Here is a 17,348-nt window from a genome sequence, read left to right on the forward strand (position 1 = left end):
ACTAGCTCACTAATTCAGAAATAGTCTGGCGCAAAACCGTGTAAAATCACAACCTGTTGTTTCCAAGATGTCACTTAAAGTATTGGAGATGGCAGACAGGTGACAGTGATGTTTGCTTTCATGTGTAGCCAGATCTGTTAAACTGTCTCATAAAGAATCGTTAGGTAGAAAGCAAACGAGAAGCAGTTGCACCAGAACTCTTAATATCTTGGTATAAGTGTGAAGATAATGGCTATTAGTGGCCTTGTGGTAGTGCTATTAATAATTTGACCCAGTATATCGGAAAACATATGCTCAGTTACCAGGAAGGAAGTGGGTTAATGTAGGCCTATATGTGTGTGCATGTGCTCATGCATGCATGTGCCTGGCCTTGCAGGAGTGCCAGTATGTCAGGTCTATATTTAAAATAGTTGGCCAGCTGTGTAGAGTCCCGTGAAATGCTCTTTAAGTGTTTTGCTGCACTTCAGATCTGTTGCCATAGTGGCCAAATGATGATGTCAAAGCAGAGGCATTGGAACAAAACCACACCCCCTTTTTTCAACGGAAATCACAGTTGGAGGGAGACGGAAAATACTGTTCAGTTAGCCAGACCCAATTACGCGTCACCAGAAAGCAGAACAGGCTCTGGCTTCACACACAAACTATGCTTAACGGAACGCTTGTATTCACTGGCTTCTAGGTTAAGTTGCTACTGGATGACACAGATGTGAGTGAAGAGAAAGAGAGGGCCCAACACTTTAAAGGAATATTGTAAATCCTGATCCTTTACAATGTCAAATAGATAATCGTGGGCTTATAGATAACATTAAAGCTGTGCTGTTCAATCAGGCAGACACGTAAGGAGACAATGACTGAGAGCTGATACAAGTGTTCAGAAACCTCAGACTCAAACTCAGACAATGGCCTCAGACTCTCTGAATATCCAGAAACACAAATCAAAACGACATACCATATAATGATCCCATACGTAACTTTCAGAAAATTGGTATTAGTGAGACCTCGCCCTGAGGCCGTAAAGTGAGCTGCAGTCAGCATCTGATTGCTTGCGCTCTGGTGCTCACAATCCATAGTCGTGAGTGAGCACCTGGGCGTCAGCCGACAATCACAACACTGACTGTCATCATGCTAGACGGCTGGAAAATCATTTTTAAAATATCATTGTTAGAATAACGTTACTATCTGCAATATTTATATAGTTCATTTGGACTGCTGACTCCATGATATTACATTAGCAAGCTAACATAGCCAGCTAGGTGTTACTAAGCTACACAGCATTGACTAGGTGTTGGTGGCTTTGTAACGTTAGCTGATAAAGTATTTTACAAATGGCAAGATTGCCAATTTACAAGCCAGATCAGCCCTGGATTCTTGATTATTTAAATAACGCAAACCACCCAAGACAGTATTTTGCGATGTTATCTTGCTAGCAATTCATCCAGGTTAGCCAGAAAGCTATCGTTAACGTTAGCCATATAAAACCACAATTTCAAAATATATTTCACATGTCAGTGCATCCTCTAACATTAGGATTTCTTTTTAGTATTTTGGGGCACTGAAATGGATGGATTTATGTTTAGACCAGAAAATGAGACAAGAATTAGCCAGCTAGCACAGACCGCAGACCCTCTGTCTCACTCCCCACCACTAGGACACTACTCATTCCGTCGGAGAGACAGCTGCTCGGACCTTAGCCGCAGTAGCAACTTGAATCCAGTCAGTGCGAATGTCAGCCCCAGGGCTCACAACAGGCTTGTTACCAGCAGCATGGAGTCTAATCTGTGTAATGCCAGCAACAGAGGGCTTATCTAGCATGGACTCAAGGCAGCCGAGAGGGCACCCAGACCAGACCCTGGGGGCTGCTACAGGCGCTAAATGAAGGTCTGCCACTACAGAATGTACATGACAAAAACACTGCATATGTGGACTTTGTTGTGGTGCAGGTTGTTTGCTGACGTTAGCTGTTTCTTAGCTCATGTTAGCTACTCTTGCACACTGGAACTGAGGGGAGGCAAGGCACTCAGGCATGTGCATAATGTCACGTCCTTTAGATTCCCAGAAAATATGGCCCAACTCCATAGGTTGCGTTATAAAAAGTTACGTTATAACCCGTTCACCCACCAATACTGGTAAAAAGTTTTAGGACCTTTAAATCACCAGTGTGTTTGTAGCTGATTGCATAAACATCTCATTTCAGAGTCTGCATTTGATGGGGTTTGTGAAAACCAAACCATGACTTCAGAGGGAAAGTTTGGACTCCAAATAATTTTGATGGCTGCATATAATCTGTCTCTCTGTCAACCACGCCTTGACTTCAGCCTCATCCACAACTCATCCTGAGGACCTAAAAACAGAGTGAGAGAATGAGACCCCTCCAGGATTAGGGTTTTGAACCATCGTGTGCCCCCAACAGCTGTGAACTGGCCCCCCACCAGACTCCCTGGATTACTCTCATCGGTCTACGGTCAGACTTTGCTCCCTGTGTCAGCTTCAGCTTCAGTTATAAATACGAGCAGCACTTGACAGAGAGTTCATGTTGCTGCTGCCACACAGCCAAATTTGGCCCCTGTGTTCAATCTCCGAGGCTTCCAGTGAATCAGCTAAACCAACAGTCACTAATTCTAGCCGGCCAAGATAGGTTTATTAAAGGTCTCATTTCAGCAAGTAGTTGCTTTTCGCAGCCTAACCACTTTCCCCGGTCTCGTGTGACTCAGAGGCAGGAATACAGAATCTTCCCACACACCCCCCTCAGAGTGCACCAAAGGACATCATATGCCTGAATCAGATCAACGCTGTAATTAGATAGAAATACATGTGGATCACACATTGAGTTGCAAGGGTGTGCGACAAAAGGTGTAATTAGTGTGGAGTTGTGTAAATAAAAGTCCTTGCTTTATTATGAGAAATGTATATTTGGGAGGTTTATTTGACCAGTGGTGCAGCGGCAGTTTGTATTCCTGGTGGCAAAACATCGAAGCGATGAAAACAGAACTTCAACATTATCGCTGGAATATTGGGGTTGATGCTTTTAATGCTCACAGGGGTGAAAAATCGGTGCTAATAACAGTTTGAAATCCTGACTTATCAGTGAAAACCTCAAGAGATAAAGATTTACTCGCAGGCGCGGACTGACCATCACGAAGTTCCGTAATTTCCTGATCTTCCTGGTTCTAATTTAATTCAGGGTTATACGCTGTGGACTGTTTTGCAAGCGTGAACTCCTGGTTAAGATTCCTTTACTGTTTGTTGTTTTGGAGTTTTTTTTACGGGGAGCCGCATTACCTGCAGAGAGATCTTCCTCTCCAAAACAAATGGACCAGGTGATTTATATCAGTGTTTCTCTTAGCAGTTTGGCTCAGCAGAGATGGGCCACTCGCCCAGCACCTGCCAGTTTGTGCTCACCTTTTTTCTCACATAATTCAAAATCCAGACATTCAGGAGGTTTTTACCAGGAGCCGAGTTATCCGCAGAGGTCCCTTGCTCTCCAAAACAAATGTACCCGGTGAGTTAAACCTGCAAAACCTCTGATTAAAGCAGTTTTTAAAAATCTGTGTTTCTTCAATGTAGTTTGGTTTGTTGTGGAGGCGCTGCTAACTATGGTGGCTAACACAAAAACGTGAATGGTTCTATATAGAGTCAGTGTTTGGTTTGTCTATTCTGGGCTACTGTAGGAACATGGCAGTCCAATATGGTGATCTCCGCTGAAGAGGACCTGCTCTCTATGTAGGTATAAATAGCTCAGTTTAAGGCAACATGAACACCGTGATTCTCATTTTCAGGTGATTATACGCTAAAGAAAACAAACGTATTATTTTATATTCTATTTCTGCCGATATATCTCACTAAATCCTCCACACTGGACTTTTAGGTCAATGGGAAAGGTTGATCATTACTTTAGTTGTAGTTTAAATTTTTGCTTTCTTTGCAGGCCAAGGTTGGGAGGAAAACCTTGCAAAATTTGTTTTGTTTGATAGCCTAGCACAAATATAAATTGACAGGTTTAATTTTTTTGGATGATTTGTTGATGTACAGACATGTTGTGTCAGTTTGATCTTGGGGTGTCAAATTAGGGCCACTTAGTCCATCCCTGTCCACTAGATTATTCTGCAGTAAATGGACACAGAGGCATAACCCACCACATTGGTTGGCCAGCTGAAAAGTCACTGACCTTCCCATCTCCTATCAGGCTGTCTTCAGTCAACTTCAGTCACAAAAGCTCAAGATAACCGTGAGATAAAAGCGAAAGGAGGATTATTGTAACCATTGTTCTTGTGGTTAAAATGTCACCGATAACAAAGCCACTGAACTCAGACATGACCACATTTCCACCACATTGGTCAACATATACTCCGAGATAGGTTTGTGGATGAGAAGTGCCTTCCTCTTTTTAGGGAATCACTGGCTCCTCCTCCTCCAAACTTTTAGTAACGGCTGTGGGAACTCCCTGCTGCATGTATCATGAGTAGGTGAGCAGAGAAGGCGTGGGCCGGGAGAGAGGCAGGCAGACAGAGGAGCGAGGACGCAGAGAGGAGCTGACGGAGCATTAATGAGATACTGGCCGGTTAGAGTTACAGGGATGCACTTTTAGCCGTATTCCACCACTGTTTTCAGGCTTCATCTGCGGAATCGAAAGCGCCACAAAACTGGGACAATCTCACAAGTTAAAACAAGCTCGGGTGGATTAATTTATTGTCAAATATGGGCTTGGAACGATTTCGCGTAAAGACGCCGGGGAGAGCAGCCCTCCTCACCCGCTCGCTCCTTTGTATCAGCGGGCTATTACTCACATTTCTTCAGCCTGTCTGCGAGGCGTTCAACTTGGACGTGGAGAACCCAGCTGTTTACAGCGGACCTAACGGGAGCTACTTCGGATATGCTGTTGACTTTTATTTGGCTGACTCTGCCAGGTGAGTTTCTTTCACACAGAATGAATGCAATTTCCATTTTTTTTTTATATGAAGGGGCTCCTCAGCAGATTGCTCCAGCACACTCTCAAACATTTGCTTATAATTGTATCAGGGCGCTTCACAGAACCGATGCCCTCGGTTGTACACAAATCTGTTGCGCGCAGCGTGCAAACTTTCCATGGGGCTGTATGTTTTTGCCAAACTTCCGAACATTTACAGCCCCCCTGTTCAAGTTATAGAGCAAGTTTCCAAAAGGAAATCCATTTGTGGGATGTTGTTGTGGCTTTGGCACTAAATCAAGATTGTGTGTATACACTTGGATCACTGGATGCACGCTTTACGCACAGCGCGCACGCCCTCACTGTGCACACAACCCACTTTAATTGAATATATTCATGAAATTGCATTTATGAGCTAAATGATTCCTACATCAAAGCCCAAATAATGTTAATATAAAAGAGTGAATGAACCCAACAAAGACAGTAACCTATTGGAGTGGCTCTCAAATCTCATTGCAGACAAAATGACATTTAATTCTGACCTTTTAACCTGCTCTGCCCTGTAAAAGCCTGTTAGCCGCAACCTTTAGCAATCGCATCTTATTGCTCTGCTGCAGCTGATTGTGATGCTTCCTGGCTCCGCTCAGTGTGGCTGTGATCCCTGTGACACCCAGCATGCTGTGATTGTCTCTGCATTCTTCCTTAAGAGCCTTTTGGCATCAGGGACTTAAACTCATGCATACATGCCTGTGGTCAGCTCTAATACCCCGTTAGTATGAGGGGAAAATAATAGTGTGGGACATTCTGACTGTCTTGTGAGCATGTAGTGTTTATATCAACAGGGATGCAGCAAAAAACAAGGCATGGGTTAATTCAGCTGCAGACAGATCTGCATTCATGCTGCTTGCCATGCAGTGCATTTTGGTGAGCCTGGGACCCAACCCTGTAATCGTAATAATCATTAACAAAAGGTTATGCAGCCGCAGTCAAGGTTTCACTCAGACATAATCAGACTTCCTGGCTGAGTCGGTGTCTCGGCCCACCGTTCAACCAGCCAGCACGCTGGGATTTGAGAGAGGGCTTTGTGCCGAGTGGGCCGCCAGCAGCAGCTCTAGTTTCCCTGTTTCTCCTCCCCACTTCCCTGGACGGCAGACACTCAGACATGGGGAGATTTCCCCCCTTCTTCCCCTTGGCCCTCGCTGTCTCTTTAAAACCCTGCCTGCTATTGGTCTGCATCTCTGCCTGGGAAGCTTCAGCAGAGAGGTATGATTTAGGACGTGAAGCTTGAATGCATGAACCCCTCTTCTCTCTCCAGCATCCCCCTCCTCACTTCCTCCTATGCTGATGTCATTCTGCAGGGCTTTTTAATTCATCCATCCCCCCACTGTCTAGCCTCTCTCCCCCATCATCTCTCCTCGACTCATTAAGTGTGAGACGTGGTAGACGTCATCTCACTGATGACTTAATCTGAACTTTTCTACAGTTGAGACGCCGTGCTCCTGGAGGAGGAGGATATCATGAGACAATGGTTTTTATGTGTAGAACAGGAATAATGTTTAAGTGTAGCCTCCTACGACCCAGCGCCCTGTAATTTTCCTGTGGATGATACGTACTCAGAAGTCAAATGTCAAACAAAACACAGTACACGAGGGCAGATTTAAGATCATGACTCATGGCTTTATCTGCCAGCCACATATATGTGCCACTTTTCCTTCACAGTTTCTTAGAAGTGGAGGCATATCAGTAGAGTCATGAAATGAGCTTCTGTTATCTCCTGCTTTTGCTGTCACATCATCATCGCCCACACTTTGGAGATACAGGGAGTGAGGGAGTCAGGTCAGTTGAAGGTTGTACAGGGAGTTTCTAGTCAGGATGAGCTGCTGTTCGCCTGGCTCCAACTTTAGCAACTTGTCTTCATCGCTGGTTGGACCACAGAGGGTACATCAGAGAAACAAGACTGATGGCAGATGTAGATTCTCTCATCCATAAATGCCCTTCAAACACAAAGACTTACTTTCTCCCAGTTTGATGCACACCCTTGACAACAAGCTTATATATGTGGGTCTGTCATGCCCTTTGGCCTGCCATAATATAATTAAATTTGGACACTGGCAGACGGCCCACCATGGAAGAACGCCCGAGGATAGTGTCTGTGAACTGTGTGTCACGGCTCTGGTCAGATACACACAGGAAGGGCAGGAGGATATATGGTCCCCTGTTGTGTGTGTGTGTTATTTCATGTTGAGTGAAGATGGACTCCTCACAGGTAGGCCATTCCCCACACACACACCCTCCTCTCCATCATGGGAAGAACTTCAGAGGACTCATCTTGAACACTTCATAATCACACAACAGTAACTGACTCCTCTTTTTGCGGTGCCAGGCAGGGATAAGGGAGTGGATCATACTGGAGATAGAAGGAGCCAAAGGTCAGGGGCTGTAAATAATAACAGACCCAGCCTGGAGTGTATAAAGGATGAGAGAGCTTCTGGTGCCTGTTGAATGGTGCATTTTTGCAGAAACATACATTTTAAAGGTCCAGTGTGTAAGATTTAGGGGGATTTAGTGGCATCTAGAGGTGATGATTGAAAATTGCAATCAGCTGAAACTTCTCCTGATTAGAATTCTCTCTGTGTTCATGCTTAGGAGGTTTTTACCAGGAGCTGAATCATCTGCAGAAGTCTCCTTCTCCTCAAAACAAACAAACCCAGTGATTTAAACCAGTAAAAACGCTGAATGAAGAAGTTTCACGTTACAAATCAGAGTTTCTCCAATACTGTTTGGCATGTCGGAGATGGGCCACTAGCCCAGCACCTGATAATGTGTGCTCACCTTTTGTCTGTGATAACTTAAGTTCCAGTCATTCAGGAGGTTTTTACCGCAAGCTGAATTATCCACAGAGGTCTCTCCTTTTCCAAAAAGAGCATAGCAGATTTTTTTGTTTGTAAATCTGTTTTATCGATTTTCAACGTCTTTATCCCACAACAAAGATACAAAACATGAAATCAGCATCCCTGCTTCCATCACTACTACCCTGCCCACCCATCCATAGGATTACAGGTTACAAGATACATTCAGGTAAAGGAAGGAAGCTACCAGAACCTCACCAAATAGTTGTATTAATTACTCAAACAAATGTAGAAAGAGAGGGGAAAAGGAAAGAAAAGAGGAGTACCGGTACAGTTACCACCTTATTCTTTTTCGAGAGGTTTCTGTAGCAAATCAAAAATGTCCAAAAAGGGACTCCATATCTTAATAAAGGTTTGAGAGGACCCTTTGAGTGTGTAAATGAATTTTTCTAAATTTAAGAAATACATCACATCTCTGATCCAAAGAGAAAAGGATAGGGGATCGCATCGCTTCCAGTTTAGAAGGATCAAACGTCTAGCTAGGAGAGTAGTGAAAGCTATAACTGCGTGGGCTTTATTTGGTAAGATAGCACGGGATTCCTTCAGAGTTAGACCAAAAAGTACGCAGACTGGGTTAGGGTCCAGACCAGATGATTTAAACAGTTAGAAAGTACTTGTCACAGAAGGGACTGCCAACTACAGATGGCCATATCTAGAGTCAATGGTTGGCTTGTCCATTCTGGGCTACTGTAGAAACATGGTGGTGCAACAAGGTGATCTCTATGGACAATGCCCACTCCCTATGTAGATATTAACGACTCATTCTAAGGTAACGAAACACAATGATTTGTAGGTTCAGGTGATTATATACTAAAGAAAACATACTTATTATATTCCATTCCATTTCTGCCATTATATCTCACTGAATCCTGCACACTGGACCTTTATTAACTTGTTTTTGGGGGCTTGAACTGAGCAGAGTGAGATTATAGTGCCATTTAAAAAGCTATGTCCAATGATGGATGACCCTCTGATGGAGACAGTAATATGTTCCAGTCCCCGCGTGTGTTCCAGTGACGTGTCGGTGATGTGCATTAACTCATGGATGGTTTTGCCATGACGAGAACATGCCGAGGTCAGCCAGTCCATGTAGGTCACTCTCCTGAAGTTTACCCTCTCAAACAGGGTTAGAGTTGAACTAATATTGACACTGGACTAAGATCTCTTTGGCTACACATGTTTTCTCTGTGTGTCTCCATATATGATCAGCCTCATTTCTGTTTTTGTTTTCACTGCTGTCCTTTTCTACGGACCTGTTTCTAAATCAAACCTGTGAGTGTTTGAGCTGCAGGAGCACCGGTCATTGTATATTTGTGCTGCCAAGCTTTTCTTCATCCAGGTTCTCGTCATTGCGTGCAGACAATGGACCTCTTTGTCCGACGGCAGAAATTGTTTGCTGTTTTCCATTGGAGGAGCTTTAACTGTGACTCATTTTTTGTCTTAATTTATTGGCCTCCTGAAAAGCAGATTTAATTTTCTGTTGTCAAACTTCATGTGCACCTTTGGTAATCAGGCCAGTAGGCTGGGAACATTAGTAAAGGTCAGTCTGGATAGCACGCCTACACTGCAGTCTGTCTTAAACATAAAGTGCCTGTCTAGCTTTTACCGGTCTGTTGGTAAAAGGGGGGCTTTAAATAATGAGCCTGTGTGCGTTTCACTGGAAAAAGATGTCAGTGTGGAGGGTGACGATGTGTTTAAAGGGCCTGTGGACCCTGCTGTCACGTCTGCAGCACTGAGTTGGGAATGCCCGGAGGACGTCATGTCTACTTTGGAGCGGAGTTAGCCATTGGTCAGGGTCGTCCTGACTCATACTTTGCAAGATTTAATCTCTGACTGCCAGCAGGCCTGGTTTGTTTTAACCCCAGGTCACTAAATGACTCACATCCATGGTAACTTGATAAAGGCAGTCCTTTTTATAGCAATAAGCACATGACGCCATCATGTGCATTATGAAGTTCTAATTCAAATTATCATCAGATCTCATATTTGAGATGGAAATGAGACGTAACTTTTGGCCATTACTGTCTCTGGATGTGTGTGCATGCATGTGTGCTGGGATTGTGGGGGGTGCACAGACAAAGTGTTTCAACAGCTGCTTCACCCCCCCTATCACCAGGTTTAATACAACAGCCTCTCTATCCTGAGGTGAGAAGACTGGACCCCCTGACGTGGGCATTGTGGAGAGGTGTGAACCGCCAGCAGTTAAACTCCCTGCAGGAGGATTTTTAGGGCAGTTGGACTGTGAAAGGGGAGGGAAGGGTTGTATTTTGGGGGGGCGGGGATGGGAAAACAGTTTGGTATGAGAAAATGCATAGGCCTGACCACAAGTCAATTTGATGTTTTTTAGAAGCAGCAGGATGTTTCAGTTTTCTCAGTTGCCACTTGTGAAATGCTTTTAGCATGGTTGGTGGTTCTGACTGAACAGCTGCTGGTTTTCACACATTAACTGTAAAAGCACCCATAAGGACGCTGTAATACAGTCACAGGCCCATTCTGCACAGGGATCCCGTGACGAAGACCATTCATTAAGCCGGTTTTGCATTTTTATACAGAATCAACAATGCTAGTACAATGCTGCCCTGGTGTGTGGTTTTATTAAGCATGCCAGAGTGTTGTCGATGTGTTTCCCCCTACCTTAACCTGAACCAAACCCTAAGCCCTAACCCTTGAAGATACGATACCTAAGTACCCACACCAGCCACTGTGTTATATCCCACCTTATTTAAAGTTTTTTTTTCATCATTTTATAATCAAGATCCCAGGGTGCCCTTGAAGATGCGATACCTCATTTCAACCCCAACCTAACCATCAAGGGGGGAGCTTCGCATTAACAGAAAGGAAACACTTCGACAATTTTGAGTGCTGCTAAATTTCTTTGAAATAGCTGCTCTAGCGGCATAGTGGTGCTTCAAACCCAGGGTGGGGGAGCCCCTCTGAGCAGAGTTGGCATGTTCTCCCTGTGTCAGAGTGGGTTTTCTCCAGGTACTCCAGCTTCCTCCCACAGTCCAAAGACATGCTGGTTAACTGGTGACTCTAAATTGTCCGTAGGTGTGAATGTGAGTGTGAATGGTTGTCTGTCTCTATGTGTCAGCCCTGTGATAGTCTGGTGACCTGTCCAGGGTGTACCCGGCCTCTCGCCCAAGGTCAGCTGGGATAGGCTCCAGCCCCCCTGCGAACACTAACAGGATAAGCAGTTGCGGAAAATGAATGAATGAACAAATAGCTGCTAACTGCTATCAGCTGGTTTTTTAAATCTCCTGATAACACATTAAAATGGCACACCTTTCCTGTCAGCTGTCCCCTAATACACAGACGTCACCTTATCACTGTTACTCACTCTACCTCCCATTTGGTGATGGTACATTTTAAACTAAATGTTGAAGCAGAATAATTGCGCAACATACCCGTCTCAGACATGCAGTGTAAAAGGGGCTTGAGAATGATTTCTGCCTGCTGAAAGGTCAGTAAAAATAACAATTGTTAAATCAGCTTGGTGTGGACATGCTGATTCCGTTACCAGGCCGTTGACTCCTACCCAGCTGCAGAGGAGCGTAAAATCATCAACTCTAAACTATAATTTCAAATATTTCCTGTGTGACAATAAACAGCATTGTTTGGCTACTTTGGCCAGCAGCACTTGTGATTTGCAGGCCACCTGTTGACCAACACTATTATCCTTTTGAGGATACCAAGGAAGTGGTTTTGCGGTGAAAGTGGGATCAGATCCTCGACAGACTGTGGACTGTTTATCTGATCAACGCTGGTCGGTGCAGGTTCAGATCTCAATAGCTTCTGGCAGGTTGTCATAAAGACGTGACTTGCTCCAGGCCTGTAAAGCAACATACAGCTCCTTTATCTGCTTCTTGCTGTACCATCTGACCGTTAACAAAAAAATGTTGCTTCAGCACAGCACAGTAGACTCTCTGTAGTCAGCAGCACACGCCATCCCAGCAGGCACTGCTACTCTCATCATCTTCAGGCTCCTGGACTGTAGCTCTGAGAACATGTGTGTATGCGGTGTGTGTGTGTGTGTGTGTGTGTGTGTGTGTGTGTGTGTGTGTGTAGATGATCGTCCATATGGCAGCAGTAAGGAGTCAAACAGCTTCTGTCTGGCCTTGGTTCTGAGAGGATGCGAGACTGTTCGTATGGCTCCATGTGGTCTAGAATAAGTCATCACATACTACTTGTGCTTCTGTCATTCAGCTGATCTCACCCTAAGTGCCCACACGTGCTTTAGAAAAGTCAATATTGCTGCTGGATGACATCATAGAATTATTCATTAATTTCTTCCATCATGTCACTGACACGTCTGCTCCCATTGACCCAGGTGTCATCTAAAGGTCCAGTGTGTAGGATTTAGGGGAATATACTGGCAGCAATGTAATATGATTTATTAAGAAGGTTTTCCTTTGTGTGTAATCACCTGAAAATAAGGATTGTTGCACTTTTCTTACCTTACAATGAGCCATTTATATCAACATAGGGAGCGGGTCCTCGTGTATGGAGATTGCCATGTGACACCGCCACATTTCTAGTAGCCAAGAGCGGACAAACCAAACACTGGCTCTTGATAGGGCCATAGGAAATTCTGCGTTTTTGCATCAGCCACCATGGTTGGCAGCCCCTATGCAATGACAGTGTCAGAAAAACACAGATTTTTTTTTTAAAAGTGAAACTGCTTTATTTAGGGTTTTTATTGGTTTAAATCACCGGGTCCTGTTGTTTTGGGGAGGAAGAGACCTCTGCGTATAATATGGCTTCTAGTCAAAACCTCCTGAATGTTTGAATCTTAAGTATCAGAGAAGAAAGGCAAACACACATCAGCAGGTGCTGGACTTGCAGCCTATCTCCAACATGCTGAACATCATTGGAGAAACTCTGATATGTAACATTAAACTGCTTTATTCAGTGATTTTATCACTTCTAATCACCTAGTCCATTTGTTTTTGAGAACAGGAGACCTCTGCAGACAGTTCGGCTCCTGTCAAAAACTTCCTGAATGTATGGATCAGAAATTAGGTAAACACACATTAAGTTATCAGAGTAAAAAGATAAGCACACATTTGCATTTGCCAGGCTAGTGGCTCATCTTCATCGTGCCAAACGGTGTAGAAGAAGCACTGATTTGTAACTAAAACTGCTTTATTCAGCATTTTTACCACTTCTAATCACCTGGATTATTTATTTTGGAGAGGAAGAGACCTCTGTGGATAATTCGGCTCCCTGTAAAAACCTCTTCAACACTGAAGGAATTCCAACCTGGAGAAGTTTCAGCTGGTTGCAAGCTGCAATCCTCACTGCTAGATGCCACAGAGTCCCCCTAAATCTTACACACTGGTGAAGTGATTCTTCTGAGATGTTTGTTGCATTTTGGCTCCACTTCTTCACTGTGGGAGAACGAGCAGTGAAGGTCAAGAGCTGCCTCTGGCTCAGATCAGGCCACTGCATCTGAGTTTCTTTACTGATATGGAACCACTCCAGTGTTCAAGCATGTGTTGATAGCTCAGTGTAAACTCCGCGGGTCACTGTACATGTTTTACTCAGGTGTTGCTGAGGTTTGAAGGCCATTCTTTCCCACTGGCTCCCTTTGTGCCATAGGGTTTGTTGATCCGTGTTTATGACTGCAGGTGGTGACTCCAGCAGGCACTGGCAGGCTTAACAAATGTGATTTAAATTATTTCCCCCTCTTTCAAGCTTAAAGTGGTTATAATAGTGTTCAAGTGACATCAGCTTTTGCAGCTGGTTGGAAGACAATTAAATGTGGAATGGAGGGGGGAATGTTTGGACTAAAGGAGCAGGGGGTAACAGAGGAATTTGCCCTCTGACAACCTCCTTCTGTAACCTCATCATAAACCTTATTAGCCATGGCTACGCACGATAGTGTCACATCAGCAAGTTCCAGCACTCTGCATCACCCCTAATTTCTCAACCCCACATAAAATAGTGGTTACACTCTGGCAATTGTGGTGTGGTGAGAGATTTTTTTGTAGAAAGTCTTCTGATTGGGCTTCAAATGAGACAAACCCAGTCCTTGGTTACAGTGAAGCTGTTGTTTACGCATTCCTCACTTGCAGCCAAAATCACTTACAGTAGTTTAATTAATGCTTAATTGTCTGCTGGGGGGTTGGAGGTCATTAGTGGCTGCTGTTTGGCAGCTGGTGTGGTTGACTGTGCTAGACATGGCGAAGCCGCTAATGCTTTTCATCCTCCTTCTCTACCACTAGGTCATTGCTCAAGTCTCTGTTGTGAAATGGGTTTGCTATTTGTCCATAGCAACATGAAACCAACAAATGAGCAACTGAAAATTGGTTTAATTCTCCAGTAGCCAAAACAAGATTAAAATCGGTCATGGCTTTCATATGCATCCTGAGCTTTGCCTGCTGTGATCCCCATCAAACTTGTGATGGTGCTGCTTTTAATCCCTCTGTTAACAGTCTCACTTTGGCCAAAGTTGCCTGGGCACAACCTGATGAGTCTGTCCTTCATCTGAACAGCTGAGGAACGTCGCCCCCCTGCCAATTACATATATTTGCATACCCATCCCAAGAGACGGCCATACACACACCTCCTTTCACAAAGGAATTTGTAAGCAGCACTCAGCCGACTGCAGTCACAGCTTCATTAAATGCTAATGAAACCAAAGCTTTACCTTTTGAGCACACATCTAGCAGATAAGGTGAAGGGCGGGGAAATGCTAGCTCAGACTGATCCTCGCCAGATAAAGACCCATTAAATGCTAATTCTTCCTCATTTGCGGTACTTTCAGATTACTATCAATCTGTGTTTGTGTGTGTGCGTCTGCACATCTGCGTGTATCTGTACAAGGTAGTGAAAACTCGCGTAAGCTGCCAATTTGCTGATTAAAGCATGATCTGCTTGTTATGTTATTTCCTGTATTTTTTTCCCTTTGAAAAGCTGCCACAGCAGAGTACGGCTGGACCCCGTTCAAATCTGATTCAACAAAAGATGCTGTGGCTTCCAATTTCCTTGGCCTTCATAGTGTATACATGTTCCTGCATGTATTGCACACGCATGATTATTTCTAAGAGGTTATTACATCTGATCTCAATGGTCGATCTCTGTTCTCCTGTCTGCTCTGCAACTTTTACAGCTGTGTTCAGCACAGGTAATCATTCTTTACCCTTTTCCCACCAAAATTAGGCCCTGTTTATACGACAACGATTTCAACTGAAAACGGTAAACTTTAGGGTTCCAGAGTGCCATTTTTTGGAAACGACACCGTCTTCGCTGTCATGTAAACTTGCAATATGCAGTTCCTCTGAAAACGGAGACTTTTCACACATTTGCATTACGGTTCCAGTAACTGCCGCTCTGTAGAAGGAATCATAAGCGTCACACCACCAACTACTGTTCTGGCATGTATACTGCAGCATTTTTGATCATTTTTTGCGGATCCGTGTGCATGGCGATCATTATCAAAACATTGTCATCTAAACTTGAAACTTTTTTTAAAATGAAAATGAGAAACGATTCTGTTTTCAGTGGATCGTTTTCGTGTAAACATGGCCTTAGTGTGTGTATACAAGTCTTTTTAAACACTGGAAAACCAGACCAGATCCGTAGGTAGACAAGTTTGCCTTTCTGTTCTCTTTTTCTTCCGAGTCATGTTCAGCATCACAGGTGTAAACATTAGAAAGCAGCATGGAGGCCGGTGAAGATGTTATGGTGGTTACTTCTTTTTTATATCTGTTACTTATTCAGTTGCTCTCAAACTCTGTGCAGAGTGATTTGTTCCAGGAGTAACTTTTCCCATTGAACAGAATTGCCTCATGTTTGCGGCTGTTAGTCAAGCCCCCTTGAAGTGTGCTGGTCTTTGAAGCCAATTTTCATAGTGGCCAGACAGTGGAACTACAACATCCAGGTCCGTCATGTGATGCCATTGGCCCCAAAAAGACTTTTCCCCGTATACTTACATTGTGAAAGAGACGTTTGTAAATCGGTGGATAATTTTTTTGAGCTCCACAACCAGAAAATGACTTGTTTCACTACAAGGATTTGATCCATTCAGTGCAATAACATTTCGAAAGTCTGGAAGAGACACAAGATTAAATCATTTCATCCCCATAGGCCTATAAGTCAGTGGAGGGCTAAACCAGGAGTTAGTCGCTTGGCCGGTGGAGGTTAGCCTTCAGGCTCGTGAAGTTTGTAGCGCACTCATTCTTTGGGCCCAACAATATGGAAGATCCAGGTAATTTTATAACCAGAAGTCAAACTTTTTAGGCTTCATGAGCCACTCAACTTGCATAGGAATGAAAGAGGCCCAGGCCCCGAGGAAAGTAGCTCAGCCTTACTTCCAGTATTCCCCAGTGGCCACTCACGGTATTGCAGCAAAAATCCCCCGCGGCCCAAAAAGCATTTTCACCATAGACAACCATTCTAAAAGAGAGCCATTTAAAAATCTGACATCATCACAACATAAAGTCTATAAACCGAAGGGGAACTCACAGGCGGAGCCAGTGGGATAACAACTACTATACATATTCAACCATCTTGGGATCTTGTATCTAAGTATTATTATACATCTATGATGGGGCCCCGCCTCCAATGCTGTATCCTGTTGTCCTTATACATGCCTGCCGTTAAAGGGATTTTTTATGCAGTGGAAAAGGAGCTTGACAGTGAATCTTTCAGAGTTTTTTTTTTTTACAGATATTTATTGCTCGCAGGTGACAGGAGTGCTGACTTGTACATGTACTCGTCTGCTGTGTTTATATTAACAGAGTGTGGTCTGCACGTGTTAAATATTTACTGACTGCTTGCATATCTGTGTGTACGTTTTGAGTCAGTGAGAGGGAGATCCTCAGCTGTCTCATCGTGAGAATCTCTGACCAGGAAGCCTCTCTGTGATTTAGATTACTGTACAGGTGGAGCTCTGCTGCTCTACAGGGATATTCCTGTGTCTGCATATGTGGTCAGAAACTGTTTCTTGCACTCCAAGTCGGACCGGTTTGTTTCTTTTTCTTTCTTCCAACACAAACCGGGAGTTTCTGTTCCACATTTAGACCTGGCATTGCACTGTATCTCCTCTGAGGTATGAAGACCACAGTAATGGTGTGACACTAAACTCAAAACTTCTGCTCTGTGACCTTCACTTTGTTCTCCCACTGTTGTGTGTTTTCAAAACCAGAGATGCTGAAATGATTTGAATGCTTTGTGCTGACCACCAACGCACTCTGGCCCACTTCAGTTCGATTTTTTCCACAAGCTATTCCATAACTTTTGTCATCTGAGGTTACAGATCGGTTCAGTGGGATTAATTATCTTGGATTACATGGGATATTGCAAAGGTTTAACTGCTTTTTGACTCATGCTGGCTCTCCCGTCTTCCTCTGGACCCTGCTGAGTAGTTACCCTTGGGGGCAGGATGCTAAGTCTAACCAAAATGTAAACGTTCATGCACTAGTGGAAGATCTGGGGCAGGAAAGGGTGGCTCTTCCTGTTTTGGAGCCCCCTAGACACCGTCTGGTCTCAGTGGTCCCATGCCTGCTTTACCCACATCAATGCCAGAAACTGTC

The 17,348-nt window shown here is 44.1% G+C and overlaps 1 protein-coding gene across 1 annotated transcript in view; it reads left to right on the forward strand.

Annotated features, from left to right (window-relative positions):
- The first annotated feature begins 4,444 nt into the window (after positions 1-4,444).
- itga5 (integrin, alpha 5 (fibronectin receptor, alpha polypeptide)) overlaps positions 4,445-17,348 on the forward strand; it is a 52,571-nt gene continuing 39,667 nt past the window's right edge. Inside the window, exon 1 of the mRNA XM_049580154.1 lies at positions 4,445-4,904. Within this exon, the coding sequence (XP_049436111.1) occupies positions 4,696-4,904 (209 nt within the window). The 5' untranslated portion in view covers positions 4,445-4,695. The remainder of the gene's footprint in view (positions 4,905-17,348) is intronic.

This window comes from Epinephelus fuscoguttatus, linkage group LG7 (assembly GCF_011397635.1).
Source record: "Epinephelus fuscoguttatus linkage group LG7, E.fuscoguttatus.final_Chr_v1".
Lineage (NCBI taxonomy): Eukaryota > Metazoa > Chordata > Actinopteri > Perciformes > Serranidae > Epinephelus > Epinephelus fuscoguttatus.